Source organism: Ixodes scapularis, unplaced genomic scaffold (assembly GCF_016920785.2).
Source record: "Ixodes scapularis isolate PalLabHiFi unplaced genomic scaffold, ASM1692078v2 PGA_scaffold1__304_contigs__length_218370807, whole genome shotgun sequence".
Classification (NCBI taxonomy): Eukaryota; Metazoa; Arthropoda; class Arachnida; order Ixodida; family Ixodidae; genus Ixodes; species Ixodes scapularis.
Window position 1 is genome coordinate 128,258,234 of NW_024609846.1, and position 14,439 is coordinate 128,272,672.

A 14,439-nucleotide genomic window follows, 5' to 3' on the forward strand; every position below is an offset into this window, starting at 1 on the left:
AAATGTACAGTCGGGGACAAAAGTCCCCAGGACGTGCTAGCTGCGGCTGAAACCCATTGCTCTGCCACCTGCCGGCGGGTCGCCTGGTTTCGAGATCACACAAAAGCGCATGCACGTCCTACTCTGCCTGCAAACATGTGCGTTTCCTGCTCTTCTGCGGCACAGCACCTAACTAGGAATCGGGCACATGGTACCGCCTCGGAGATAGCGCTGGCGGCTGACGAGCGTCTGCTATACATTCCAAAACTCGAGATACCGCCTGGGGCATTGCGCCGCATTTCGTCGTTTCAGCGCACCTTGCTTTATAACCAGTTCAGCTTATCGCTTAATTGAGCTGCTGTGACTTCTTGCTTTATAGGTGCCATGTCAGTAAGCACTATCTCCGAAGTGGTACCACGCGCCCGATTCCGAGTTAGGTGCCGCGCCGCAGCAGAGCGAGAAAGCGCACACGTTGGCAGGTACAGTAGGACGCACGTGCGCCCTTCTGTGATCTCGAAACCAGGCGACCCGCCGGCAGATGGCAGAGGAATGCGTTTCAGTCGCAGCTTGCGTGTCCCGGAGGCTTTTGTCCCCGACTGTACCTACAAGAAACCCAAGAGGAAATGGCAACTGAACTGGCCAGGCGCAAACAGGCAGCTGAAGCATCTGCAAGTTCACACAAAGCTGCTCCTCCCAGGAACGTCAGCCCTTGTACCCTCTAACGCAAAGCAGTTTTTGTGGAAATTTTGTCACCAGAATATCATTACCTGTCTATGTAATGTGGTACAGCCTATTTTTTCTGGGAGTGTCCAAAAGCTAAATCTTAGCGCTAATTAAATTTTTAGATGCGGTTTATGTCAGGACAAAAGCTGAAAGTGACGATGTTGCAAGGCTCTCAAAAGCAGCGCCAGCCACATATGGCTAGCAGCGACCAAAACGGGCACACAACTGACCAATCCAACTGATGCAGAAAGAGAGCTGGTCGTGCACAAAATGTGAGTGTGGAAAGCAGCTTGGGAATCCCAACACTGCGTAATGTCATGTCGAGTCCTTAACATTTATACTTCCTTGGGATTGCTCTGTTTCACCACTCAGTCAAGGCTTTGCGGTTTACCAAGGCTTCTTTATTTCACAAAGGCCAGTAAAGCAGTCGGGAGTGACAAGGAAGACAAAGAATCAACTAAATCACAAAAAAAAGAAGAAAAATAGCACAGGGATCCAGTTTGATGCCGGCAACAATGTGTTGTCATGATTTGTTGATGAGGGATGCCATGCTTTCTGCCTACACCCCAATGTGTGTGAGTAATGCTGCTAGGGGGCACACCGACAGAGCTGCTAGAAACACCTTTCTCTGACTTACCCTGCTCTATCAATTGCAGGACTACCTGCGGCTCGGCTGTTGATGCGGGAGGTGCTGTAGGGCCCTACTGCCTAACACGTAAGTCATTTATGGCCTGAGCTCTGGGTACTCGTATGTTTACCGTACTAACAGAACCCATGCTTTAGCATTACAAAGGTAACTTTCTTAATGAACCTGCAGTATATAAAAGAAGTTTGCTGCGTGGTGATAGAGCCGAACATGTCATATGCAACACATGGCTTATATCTTGCATAGAGGATATTCATTCATAAAGGGTGGAAACAATAATGCTGAGAAAGAAGGCATAAACGGCAAAGAGCTCTCTACTCTACTGTTGTGGCTGCGCTCTGTTGCTGAGCAGAATGACCGAGGAATGTCCTTCCTACGTCATGACTACGTAGCAAGTTCCCCAATGTTGCCAGATTACCTCCCAAATAGGCTCCACATGCATCCACCAGGTGCACATTGAAAGATTGTTTGATTAGCTTCAAAATTAGTTTGCTTGTGCCCTTCAGCAAAGGACTGGTATTTTTGAGGTTATGTTACAACCTGCAACTCATTAAAGCGATAAAATGAGCGCTGGAATTTGGTTTCTGTACCTCTTTAATGTGAAATTGTTTTTTTCAGTTGCTGACGAGGACATCCTTGCAAAGAATGAGATCGTGGATCCTAGCATCGGCTTCCAGAAAAGGAAGGAATGGTAAAATAAAAAAAAACTTTTCACTTTCATTCAGTGTATAATATACATTAAAAGAGTTTAGGATAGTGCAGGGGTGGCCAGAGTGACATGCAGTTAGAGCCTCAGACAAAACTACGAAAGTTTAGAGTCGCTGGAAAAAAGAAAGTGTGGGGGGGGGGGCTACTTTTAACAAGGAACAATATGGAGGGAACAGTTATTTCCATAGAGGACAAGTATAATGGGCGATAACAACAAATGACACTATGCATCAGAAGGTCCTTTCCACTGCTAAGCAAAAATTAATACACGATTCACTAGCCAGTCACTGCCCCTGACAACTGTTATGCGTATACGGTTGAAAGTCTTTCTAGAACAATAAAGGAAACAGGCTCACTCCACGCATCTATGTGGCAAAAAGCATTCCAGGTGTATATATGTAATGTGTTGCCAGGCTGCCAAGACTTGTAGCTCTTTCTAAATTCTAGAACTTTTTTCGTCTAGGGGACACGTTTTCCAGGGAGCCGCGAGCTGCACTTGGACCCTCAAAGAGCCGCGTGCGGCTCTCGAGCCTCACTTTGGCCACTCCTGAGATAATGTAAGCACAGTAGATTGAATCGATTGCAACAAGAAGTCATTAAAACATTATTGTAGCCAGGCTCTTAATTGTAGTTACAGCCAGTGCCTGGAAAACATTCTGTTGTCATGCTCACCTGATGCAACTAAGGGATTATGTAGCTGTTTCATGTAGATGCCATGAAGCTTTGTAGGCCCATCAGCTTCGCAGACGCCCATGAAGATAGGAATTCATGTGTGGTGCTGTCTTAAATTTAAAGGCCTAAATTTCATTAATGTAATTATTTTAGTGCATTTTCAATGCATCTTGGAGTATACAGTACCACTCTACGTCAACGACTGGTATATGTGAAGCTGTTTCTTGCTTTTGTTTATAACAGATCCATGTCGGGCAAGATGTGCACGTCAACCAGGAATGCGGGCAACATGCGAAAAGCAGAGTGCGACTCCATGTTTTGCGAGATCACTGCTGCTTCCATAGGGTGAGTGGAAGTGCTTTTGGAGAGGTCGGTGACCGGCACCCTCTCGAACAAGGCAAAGGCAGCGAGGCAAGAGAAGGCGTCTGCCCCGCTCACTCAGCGCAAGGTGCAGGCTCTCTCATTAAGCAAACATTTTTAAAATCTTGATATGAATCTTGCGGAGTCGCGTAAAATATTTCATGCTAAATTCGTATCAACGAAAGCGAAAAAAAAAATTATATTTTGAGACACAAGGAATGCATGAATGTGCATTTATTTATGGCAGAAAATATCTTGTATGCAAGTTACACGATTCTAACACGCCCCCGATAGTAACACACGGTTATAATCAACCTACGAATGTTGAAAAAATGAATTAATGTCGATTCTACTGCGGAGATAAGTGTCGATTCTACTTCGCAGATAAAATAATAACGGCTGAACAACATACACTTTGTGGAAAACATTTGATCAAATGCACATACTCGGAAAGTGCCCACACTATGTGCTGTTGAAGCCCTACATCAAAAACTTGCAAGCAAAAATTCGGTTTCTTTGTCTTTCCAACCAAGCTCGCATGTCACCGTGGACCACACTGAAGACACCACCAACATCACTCGGTTTTCTGTTTTTGCCAACGCAGTTACTTTGTTTTTTAGAGGTAACCTTATAGTAAAATCGGTTTTGCTTTTCCAAGGCTGAAACACCATTCCACAAGATCGCAAAAACAAAAAAGCGATTTTAAATTCAGATTGGATCGGATTTGAAACATGTGTTGATGGTGATGGGGCTGGCCACTTTGCACAGTTTTTTTTAGCATTTTGTTTAGTTTTGGTTTTTGGGTCCGATTGTAACATGCATGTAATTTTGAGCTCCAGTTTTTGGGTAAAGTGCGGCTGATCCCTAGCAGCAGCAGGCAATCAGCCGCCCGGAGCCTTGAAAGCTTACAGTCGCCGATCGTAGCCTCCTTGCCACTATCAGTTGTGGAGCACGCATTCGCATCAGCCGTCGCAGCGCGTAGAGGAATTCGGAACACCCAAAAATTTTCACGTGGTATACAATGCACTTCGGCCGGGGAATTTGTTAATTTATTTTATTCCGAAATTCGTACCAGTTAGTATCACCGAGATTTTACTCTAGTAGGTTGTCTGCTAACACCTGGGCATGTGATAGGGGTACTTCGCCAAGAATGAGTCAATCATAACAGATAATAACCGTAAATAATCGCACATTTGTATTTTGAACAGATAATTTTATTTTTCGTTCTAAGCAACAAACTCGAGCAAGTGCTCGAAGAGAAGTCAACGGAGAGTTCGATGCGTCGTGGGCTATCCGGCAAAGCTGGCGTGGCTACGAGCTGTGCCGTTCGGGTGCATAGTGGTGGTGTAGACGTGTTACAGCCTAGCCATTTGAAACACCTGTGGGCTTTACGTGGACCAAAGCGGACTAAAGCGCGAAACACATGTACGACGAAACCTTCCGATCCGACGTGCAGACTGCCGGAATGACCTTGGGGGGAGAGGGTTTTCGTAGCATCGGAGAGCGTTCAAAACCCTCGCCTCCGACCGTCGTATTGCGCGGTCGGACGTCGGATCGGACGGTTTCGTCGTACATGTGTTTCGCGCTTAAGCCGTCTAAGCGCCTATGTGTGAGATAAGTAATGTCAAGGTCATCGCGTTCAGGGCGAGATTACTCCAACAGTTGAGTATACCTCCAAACAGCGGCGCTGCTCCTATGTGTAGTGCAGCTACATAGCGGTTTTCGCCATGTCACGACTACGTCCAAGATCCCCAACATTGCTAGATTACCTCCCAACGAAGCTTCAGAGGCCTCCACCAGGAGCACATTGAAAGACTGTTTAATTACCATTAAATTTAGAGCCAGGCCATGAATGGAAGATCTTTCAAGGAATGTGAAAGATTGTTTTTATATAGAACTGCATTGTTCTTTCTGGTGCTCATGATGCTATTTCTTTTAATTCTGTGGTGTCTAAGCTGTTAGCACAACGAGGGATGATAACCAAGTATAAGCAGTTTCCAACGTACATTGTCTACTTATCTACAGTTGTAGCTCCTATTTCTTACAAGGTCACTAGCCTAGCAGTGAGATTTATAGACATGGGCTACCTGTTTTGTGCTTAAAAGATTCTAACAGAAGCCAGGGTGAGCTGTCTATTAGGAGTGGAACATAAATCAGGATACTGCAGTACTCTTCTTTCATGGTGATCTCTGAACACTGTAAATACTAAGAAACGTTGAAGGTTTGTTAGGTGCCAGCTGCCACTTAATTGCTTTTATTTGAGACTAATTTACCCTTGGTCTTCTGAAACTATGACCCTCCAGCCTGCATTTATGACATTCTATATTGTTTTAAGTCTGAGCACTGCAAAAAATAATTACCCTGGAATTTCAATATTCCAGGCTGCTTTTGACTACACCTGAGGGAGAAAGGTACCGCCAGGCTGAAAGGGCAGCCCGGCACCAGAAGATACGGCGGTACCTGTCAGAAAAGCTGTCCAATCTCAAGAGAAATCACTACAAAGGTATGTGCATCTATACTCTAACTTCCTTAAATAAGTAATATACTATTTTGGGTCTCAAGTTTACAAGCAATTATTTTAAATTATGGTATAGATAAATTATTTAGAGGTTAATACATCTAAATGTTTATGCAAACAACTTTAAATAGTCTGTTGATCAGCTGACCACTTGAAAAAGGCTGTGGGTTGCTTGGTCGCTACCGCCATCCCATCAGGCCGTGCTCGCTCACTCTCCAAAAAGTTGCATGGTCACACAATTGCAATGAAGCACGTCACTCTTACTGCCCCTTAGTCGTCTCTAGGCCCACTCTGCTGTTTACGTATGTCAATGGTCGTCCTGTGTTTGGACTCATTGCTGATCTCTCAATTGCCCTTGATATGTCCAGGCTCGTCCCTTTGCTGCCTGCCCTCCTCCGATGCGTGGTCCCACCACGGACTGCCCATGCTGTTGCAGGTCTGCCATCGCTTGCACCCCATGTTGTAGCATTTTTACCCTTTTCTTCATATTAATTTAGCTTAATTTATATCTTGCCAATACTATTGAAATGGAACAAATGTACTATCGCAGCCAATATGAGCTGAAACGCCACTGCACGTGGCACGCGATGAGAATTGTCTCTCAGATTGTTCAGCAAACCTTGGTATGCGTTGAGGTAGAAACAAATCACTTCTTGTGCTCGTTGCACCACTATGCCGTTCCGTGTCAATTTTCAGCTCATAGTGGCACAATGAGTCGAAGAAGCAACCTGCCTAAACCTCAGCAAACGCAGAGGTTCACTGAAAATCCGACAGGTGGCTCTGATAGTACCACACGCCATGCGTCATGGCGCTTCAATATTGGTCACAATAGTACTTCCTCAAATGTTTATGGTTTTTCTGTACCACCTAGCTATTCCGCCCAGCGAAACAATGTATGATTTCATAACTTCATAATAAAAATATCAAAGCAATGCAGCTTGTTTGACTTTATTCTTATTAGTAGCTGCATTCGCCGTACTCAAATGTCGGGCTGGCGATTACCAGTGTGCAGTGGACAATATAATTAAATTCTAAGTGGGATATGCACCTCGTCATGCTCCAGGCATGGCATAATTAAGTTTCCAGATTATGCATTCACATATTGTTGTGTTTTTTAAGTTGTGGCCAACTCGAACTGTTTCAAATTAGCCATGAAACCACCATATTCAAACCGTAAAAAAATAGGCGTCTCAAAATACGACAGGTCATACGACCATCAGACCAAACCAACAGACCATCAAACCATCAGGCCATCAAACCATCAGGCCAACAGACCATCAAACCATCAGGCCAACAGACCATCAAACCATCAGGCCAATAGACCATCAGGCCATCAGACCATCAAACCATCAGACGTCCCAAAATACGACTCCATCAGACCATCAGGCCATCAGGATTTTCCTGATGGTCTTTTCGATAGGGTAGACTGCCTCAAGATGGTCTGATAAATAAATTTGGTGAGGGCTCCAAATGGCCTCAGCATATTCTAATTTGGGTCGAATGTACGTCTCATATGCCATTTTACGCACGAACAGGGAAGCCGATTCTAGGTTTCGTCTTATGTAGCCGACGCAACAACACGTCTCAGCAGAGAATAGCCTGATATGAGCGTTCCAGGTAAGATCGTTTGTTAGGGTCACGCCGAGGTATTATTAGATGGGGCGCCCTGGACTAAGTAATTTTCTAATTTGTACAAGAAGTGAGATTCTTGTCGTTTCCGGGAGAAGTGGACTGACTTATATTTTGACTTATTTAATGTCATTAACTACCTAGTACACTATGCCTGGACGTTTTCCGGGGCACTTTGCAGTTGGAGATGGTCTTGCAACGAAACAATTTACTGTATATCACGCAGTGTTCAGCAAAGAAGCGGATGTTTGAGAAAAGTTTATCTAAAAGATCATTAATGCAACTTAAAAAAAAAACGAAACAAAAAAACAACAGGGGACCAAGAATTGACTTTTGGGGGACTCCCAAGGTAACCTCTGCGTGGGTGGATGAGCAACTGTTAACTGTAGTGGACTGAGTGCGATAGAAATAAAAACCACAGATAAAGGAGAGTACGAGAGGGTCGATTTTGAGACCTGAAGGTTTCGCAAGCAGGTGAGAGCGAGGAACGCGATCGAAGGCATTTGATAAGTCCAAAATTAAGGCATTGGTTTGGTGGTTGAATTCAAAATTAGTGTGTGACTCGTGGGTGACTTCTACGAGCCCAGTCTCACAAGGCAATCCCCTACGAAAACCATGTTGCTGGTTGTAAAATAAACTATTTCTCTTAAGCAAAAAACGCGACAACATGCATTATAGTTATAGAGGTCATAGGGGCACGACACCACTACCAAACGCAATTCATTGCTACGATATCAGTTGACATTTGAGAGAGAACTAACATGAACCATAAACAGGTGTTGCATCGTTTTGTGTCGATCCATGCCGTGCCCCAACTGCCGTCCTGCCCGGTGGGCTTATGTAGCCGTCCATCGAAGCGGGGTCATGTTACGTTCCTGAGGCCGGGTGTTGCCAGGGGTCGAAATCTTACATGTCCGGGTAGGGCCGCCTGGGCGGCGAAAGCATATTCGGGCGTGTCGGGACGGGAGGCACCCACTTGATCGAAAGACGTTTTAGCGAACGCCCATGTTTCATCGAATGACACTTTAGCGAATAGTCGGACGCCGCGAAGCGGCGTTTTCGGGTAAGCCAAATGGGTTCACATTTTTGTAATGAGCCTCCGCAGACTGTCGCCGCGAAGCGGCGTAAAGCGCAGCGCGGCGGATGGGTTAACGCGCGCCCCCGTTATTCGCTAAAACGTCGATTCTCTAAAATGTCGCTGTTCGCTAAAACGTCGATTCGCTCAAATGTCGCTGTTCGCTAAAATGTCATTCGCTCATGTGATATGGACCCTGTCGGGACACGCTTCGCGGCGACTCGTGATCTCTTGGCAGAGGGCCGTGCATGAGAGTTTCGGGCGAAGTCGTTGTGCAACGTTATCGGTCAGCAACACCTGAACCATAAATAGGTTTTGCATCGTTGAATTTCGAGCCATGCAATGCCCCAACTGGCCGTCCTGCGTGATGGGCTTATGTAGCCATCCGTCGAAGCAGGTGTCACGTAAAGTTACTAAGGCCGGGTGTTACCAGGAGTCAAAATCTTCATGTCCGGGTGAGGGCCCCGTGCGAGATGAAAACATCGGCTGGCCCGTCGGAACATGCTCCGCGGCGACTGGTGGGGCATCCCTTGACAGAGGGTCGCGCTAAGGATTTCCGGGCGAAGTCTAGAAAATAAATACTCCAAGATTTGCACTGTGGTCTACTAATATTTGTACATTCAATTGCAAATCAGCGAAAGAGATCCAGTTTGATATAGGCTTTATAACTGTGTCACAAGGCGGATATTGTAACATACAAATACGTTACAAGATAAAAAGCAAAACGGCACAATCGAATTTTCCTGACACAATAACGTTATCGTAACTTTTTATCTTTTTATTTTTTTATTTTTAATCGAGATACGAAGACATTGGGGATTAGGGGGAAAGAAAGAAGCAGAGTAATTTTCAAAATGCAAAAAAAAAAGAAAAAAACACTTCGAAATGAAGGTTTAATTAGTCCCTTGTTTTTCAAGCAGCGACGCTGACCTGTTTGTACGGTTTGGGCAAGAAACACTCAATACCGACTCACAGCACCCCCAAACAACAAAAAGTGACTTTCTTCAAACAAATCGTTTATAAAGTGGATTAAACACAAAATCAAGGCCATCCAATAAAGAAATGTCGTTTTTTTAGTTTGTTTTGTTTCAAAATGTTTATTGTGTTTGGCGGTTGGCAGGAGAAGACAGCATCCAGGCGACTTCTTGTGCTTAACTCCGGATAAGAGTTTCTGAAAATGAAAAAAGAAATACAGTAGCGTACAGCACAAATGCATAAAAGGATAAGCTAGTAACGGGTTTACAGTGGTTGACCGCACGCCATTTCATCAAAGCACGTCTTAGAAAATGAGCACGTTTTATCAAAGCTTATGGAGAAAGCGGAGCCTCGGTTTAGAGAAATGCCGTTTATAGAAAAGGAACTTTTTTTAAAAAAGGCTCCCCTGCTTTGCGTGTGTACAGTAGAACGCGTGCTAACTCCCCCCCCCCCCCCCCCATCCCCGATTACGTGTCAGCACATCCATCGAGCCAGTACATCCATCGAGCCATTACATCCATCAATGGATGTAATGACTCGGTGGATGTACGGGCTCAATGGATGTATTGATATGCGTATGGATGTAGCTGCTCGATGGATGTAGTTGTTCGTTGGATGTAGTTGCTCGCTGGATGAAGTGGCTCGGTAGATGTAATTGCTCGCCGTTCCTGTTATCATGCCTAGCGTGCCATTACATCCATCGCGCTAGTACATCCATAGAAGCCAAGATGGCCGCCGTGGGGCCGCAATTATATTTAAGCTGATTACTTTGTTTGCGGTATTCATATTCTCATTGGTTCGGAGCCACAGCAAACAAGGGGTAAGCCACAGAACATTAGTGAATCACAACTGAACTCAACGGGGCATTCAAACTTATTTTTTTCTTGTCGAAAAGCGAAACCAAAAGTAAGATTATGTGTACCGTCCTAATCCCCTATTAAAGTAGTTTACTGTAGATTTAATTTTCGCGATGACCTAATATTTGCGAGGACCTGAATTTCACGATTTGATCAAATTCGCAAAAAATTGGTCACGCGAATAAGTCACCCCATGAATACGAATACATTGCGTATATCTCCCTTTCACGAAATGTTCTGCCCGCGAAATTTCCGAAACCGGCACTTCGCGAAATGTCGAGCCCGCGAAATTAAACTCGTTTCTATTGAGTTAATTATGAGAGTTAAAGAGCAGTAACTAATGTTTCATACATGTGGAAACAACAAACAAGGAAAATAACGCCTTGTCATTAGGATCGGCTCCCAACGGCGGAAGTGGTGGCGCATGCGCAAAGCGGGCATACGACGGCCACGTCGGGCCCAAACACTTTCGAGACGGGTTCGCGGAGTGTTTTCATATGGCATGACACCCATACTCCCTCTTGATAATTTGAAGTTCGAGCTCCGTTAAATCCGGTAAATTCATCAGGACTGGGGGAGGCTCGTGCGGCTTCCCCAGTCCGCCGCGGAGCAGGTTTTACGCCGTCTTTTCTCTCTCGGTCGTACTCGGTTGCAAGTGTCTGAACAGCGCTTAAGACAGTTTATCTATAAAACGAAAATGCTTGTTTGCGAATATTGTGTGACGCGCAGAACATGTACAAAAGAGTCGGTTCAGACATTTGCGTTTGACTGCGTTACGCCTGGTTACAACCAATGGCGATCCTCACGACGAGCCAATGGGGAGTCAACGCAGTCAAAGCAAATGTCTCAACCATCCTTAAGAGAATTACACTAACCCTTTCGCAATTGCTGCTCGCACCGGCACAAGCGGTCGCAAAGAGTCGTTCATAAGCAAACGCAAATGTCTGAAGTAGCTTTCAAGAAAGAAAGAAACGAAATGTGTAGCGGAGAAAATTTGCGTATTTGATGCATGCAATGGAACGTTTTTGGATGAAGCTGCTTGATGGATATGATAACACGATGGATGTAATGACACGCTTTGGATGAAGTTGCTCGATGGATGTGATGGCGCAGTGGATGTAATGGTACGATGGATCCAATGGCACGTTGGATTTAGTTACACGCTGGATGAACTGGCCCGAAATAGATCTACTGGCACTAGGATGTACTGGCACTATGGATGTACTGGCACGATGGATGTAATGGCACGAGATTGGACGGATTTGCTCGATGGATGTAATGGCAGGATGGATGTGCTGGCCCCAAGCCCCCCCCCTCTCCCCCCCCCCCCCCCCCCTCAGCTCGCGCGTTTACACCACTTCGAGGCGACAGTCTGTGGCGGCTCATTACGAAAATGTCAACCCACCTGACTCATCAGCACACGCCACTTCGAGCCGGCTGAATTTTCTAAAAGGAGGGTCATAGCCATTTTTTCTCTAACCTGGGTTTCTCTATGAAATAATTCCATAAACTGGGGTCGGTGAAACAGCGTTCTCTAAAACAAGCTTCTCTAAACAGCATGCCTCCGGCTAGTAACACTTTGGATGCAATGAGAATTAAGCTGGTTGTTCCGACAGCATTTGAAATCATTATACAGATGAGTATGTACTTACATTTCTTCTTGCGGAGGAGGGTGCTGTAGTCGCCATAGGTGCCAAGGCCGTAACCGTAGTTCAGGCCGTAGCTTCCAAGACCGTGTCCGTAGCCGTAGTTGCCGACACCGTAGCCGAGGGATCCAACGCCGTATCCGTACACTGGAGCAGCGTGGGCGTAAGTGGCAACGGCTGGGGCAGCGTGGATGGTCTGGTAGCTGGCGACAGCTGGAGCGTGAGCCACAGTGGCAACAGCGGGAGCATGGTAGGTCTGGTAGCTTGCCACAGCTGGAGCGTGGGCGACGGTGGCAACAGCTGGTGCATGGTAGGTTTGGTAGCTGGCCACAGCCGGAGCAGCGTGGATGGTGGACACTCTAGTCACAGCTGGAGCAGCGGCGTAGGTGGCAACTGGAGCAGCGGCATAGGTAGCGACGGCTGGAGCAGCCTGGTAGGTAGCGACACGGGTGACAGCTGGAGCTGCCTGGTAGGTAGCGACGCGGGCGACAGCTGGCTGGTAGCTAGTGACCCTGGTGACAGCTGGGGCAGCGGCGTAGGTGGCGACTGGGGCAGCGGCGTAAGTAGCGACAGCCGGAGCAGCCTGAATAGTAGACACCCTAGTCACGGCTGGAGCAGCGTGGTAGGTAGCCACTGGAGCAGCTTGGTAGGTGGCGACAGCTGGAGCAGCGTGGTAAGTGGCGACGGCCGGAGCAGCGTGGTAGGTGGACACGGTGCGGCTCACGGCTGGGGCAGCGACGGTGTATCCGGTCAGACCCGAGTAGCCAAAGCCGTTGCCGAAACCCACGGCTTGGCCATAGCCGAGACCATAACCGTAGCCGAGGGAACCGTAGCCCAGTCCAGAGTAGCCAAGGCCGGAATAGCCGACACCGGAAAGGCCGAGGCCGTGGCTAAGGCCGCCATGGATTTGACCAGCAATGGCGCTGCTGGCCAGGGCTAGAAGAAGGCATGCACGAAGCTGGAAAATGTAAACCATAGATTACATCTTATTCTTCATTAGCGCCTTAATTTAATCCTTCTTCTCAAAGAACATGGTCTTCCGAAATAGAAGCGTTTTTGTCAATAAATGATGATTAAATAGACAAATCAGATCAAAGTGAAGTGAACTCGAAACACAAAAATACTCCAAATGCCTCGTAGCAATAAAGGAATCGCATTTGTTGCAAGTGAAATTTAATCTCCGGATGTGAAAGCACTTTCTCTTTGCGTTTTAAGTGACAACATAATGAGTTTTGTGGCTGTTCGTTTTGCGGCATCTAAGGAAAAGGTTTTCTTTCTGTTCTTTAAAATATTTTTCTAGTTTGTACACTTTTGGTTGCACTCCAATTAAATTATTCAAGATTAGCGCTTCCTTGGAGCTGCTTGCTCGGAGCGGCTAAAATTTGGTGGATAGGTTTCTCAATGACCAATTAAATACTTGAAAATAAGTATTTAATTTTTCTCGAGTCCCTTGAAAATCGTTTAATGCCTGCAAGCACCCTCAGACCCCCGACCAAGAAACGCGGTTAGAAAAGCAAGCATGCCATGTATCTCAAGACAGCTGTAAGCAAGGAAGACCCCTACCACTGCACTTTTACTTCCTTTGAAACAAAGGGGGAATTATAAGTGCGTAAAAAAAATAATCAAAATTTTTGTTTCAATTAAAGGCGTGATCTAAATGCTCAGCAAAATCTGATTACTCCTGAATGGATCAGTAGTGACGGGAAAAAAGATAAGAAGGATGCAACGGTAATGCCCGAAGCTAAAAAAGTTAGGTATGTATTTCACCCAGGTGATTGCGTATCTTTACTACCACTAAATTACTCCTTAGAAACGCAAAACTTAAAAGTAGGAATACAAAATGAATGGTGAGAGCTTCCCAGCATATGTAAAACACTCGCGTACATGTACTCTTAAGTTGATAAAAATTTTATATCGACCCTTTCAAAGGCCATACATAAATATCTGTTAATACAAACATGTACACATTGATTTAAGATGTTAGAGAGTCATTTGGGAAATGAGGTATTTGCAATCGAATAAAAGATACGTGTAAGTGGCCGTCCCTATTTGATTCTTGTTATCGTTTAGTAAAAATACTTTGAGTTCTAACCCCAGCTATTTTAGTAACCGCGAAGCCTTCATCGTATTGCTGCAAGTTTAAGCCAGTTCTATGTTTCCAGTGAAGTTGAAATTATCCGTTTTTCTTGAGCAAATTACATTTCAAGCTTAAAGCTGCAAATATTGCTTTCTGAGAGCGCTAAACTTTAACTTACTCCGGTCATGGCGAAGTATACGAGCCTGCGAAGGTGAGACTGCTGAGAAGGATCTGTCCTGAAGCCCTTATATATGTAAATGTCCCGACTCGTAGACGGCGCTGGTCCCATCACCAGTACTACGAAGGGAGCAAAGTAAAAAAAAAAAAAAGAACGAGTTTTCGCATCGCGCTTAACAATGAAGTTAACGCAGCCTTATACAGGGCATGCCCGTGAACGTGCGGCTAATTAATATATTCATAAAACCAATAGCAAAGAAAACGTCACAGTCATTGCAATGAACTGGAGCAACAGGCTGTCTTTGATTTGCCGAAACGAGTTTTAATTTTAGTTTTATCTAGGTACGTCGCGCGATGACCTGTTATTTTTTTATTTCCATAAACGTGCGTCAGGTTC

At 45.6% G+C, this 14,439-nt stretch overlaps 2 protein-coding genes across 2 annotated transcripts; one reads left to right on the forward strand and one right to left on the reverse strand.

Moving 5' to 3' along the window:
- Nucleotides 1-1,124: 1,124 nt before the first annotated feature.
- LOC120838334 lies at nt 1,125-5,629 on the forward strand. The gene is made up of 4 exons (XM_040208194.1): nt 1,125-1,273; nt 1,359-1,417; nt 1,967-2,039; nt 5,470-5,629. Exons 1-4 carry the CDS (start codon nt 1,206-1,208, stop codon nt 5,627-5,629), a joined length of 360 nt encoding a protein of 119 aa, XP_040064128.1. The 5' UTR covers nt 1,125-1,205.
- A 3,749-nt stretch (nt 5,630-9,378) lies between these two features.
- On the reverse strand, nt 9,379-14,085 carry LOC120836206 (pupal cuticle protein G1A-like). The gene is made up of 3 exons (XM_040208192.1): nt 14,044-14,085; nt 11,795-12,746; nt 9,379-9,481 (listed from the first exon to the last, which is right to left on the reverse strand). Coding segments are annotated over exons 1-3 (963 nt in total). The 5' UTR covers nt 14,053-14,085; the 3' UTR covers nt 9,379-9,479.
- Between the last annotated feature and the right edge of the window lie 354 nt (nt 14,086-14,439).

Excerpts from the sequence above, each read along its gene's own strand:
- LOC120838334 (XM_040208194.1), top strand. The coding sequence starts at position 1,206 with ATGCCGGCAACAATGTGTTGTCATGATTTGTTGATGAGGGATGCCATG. Across the intron at positions 1,418-1,966 it reads AGGGCCCTACTGCCTAACAC|TTGCTGACGAGGACATCCTT; the intron begins GTAAGTCATTTA and ends TGTTTTTTTCAG. Across the intron at positions 2,040-5,469 it reads TTCCAGAAAAGGAAGGAATG|GCTGCTTTTGACTACACCTG; the intron begins GTAAAATAAAAA and ends TCAATATTCCAG.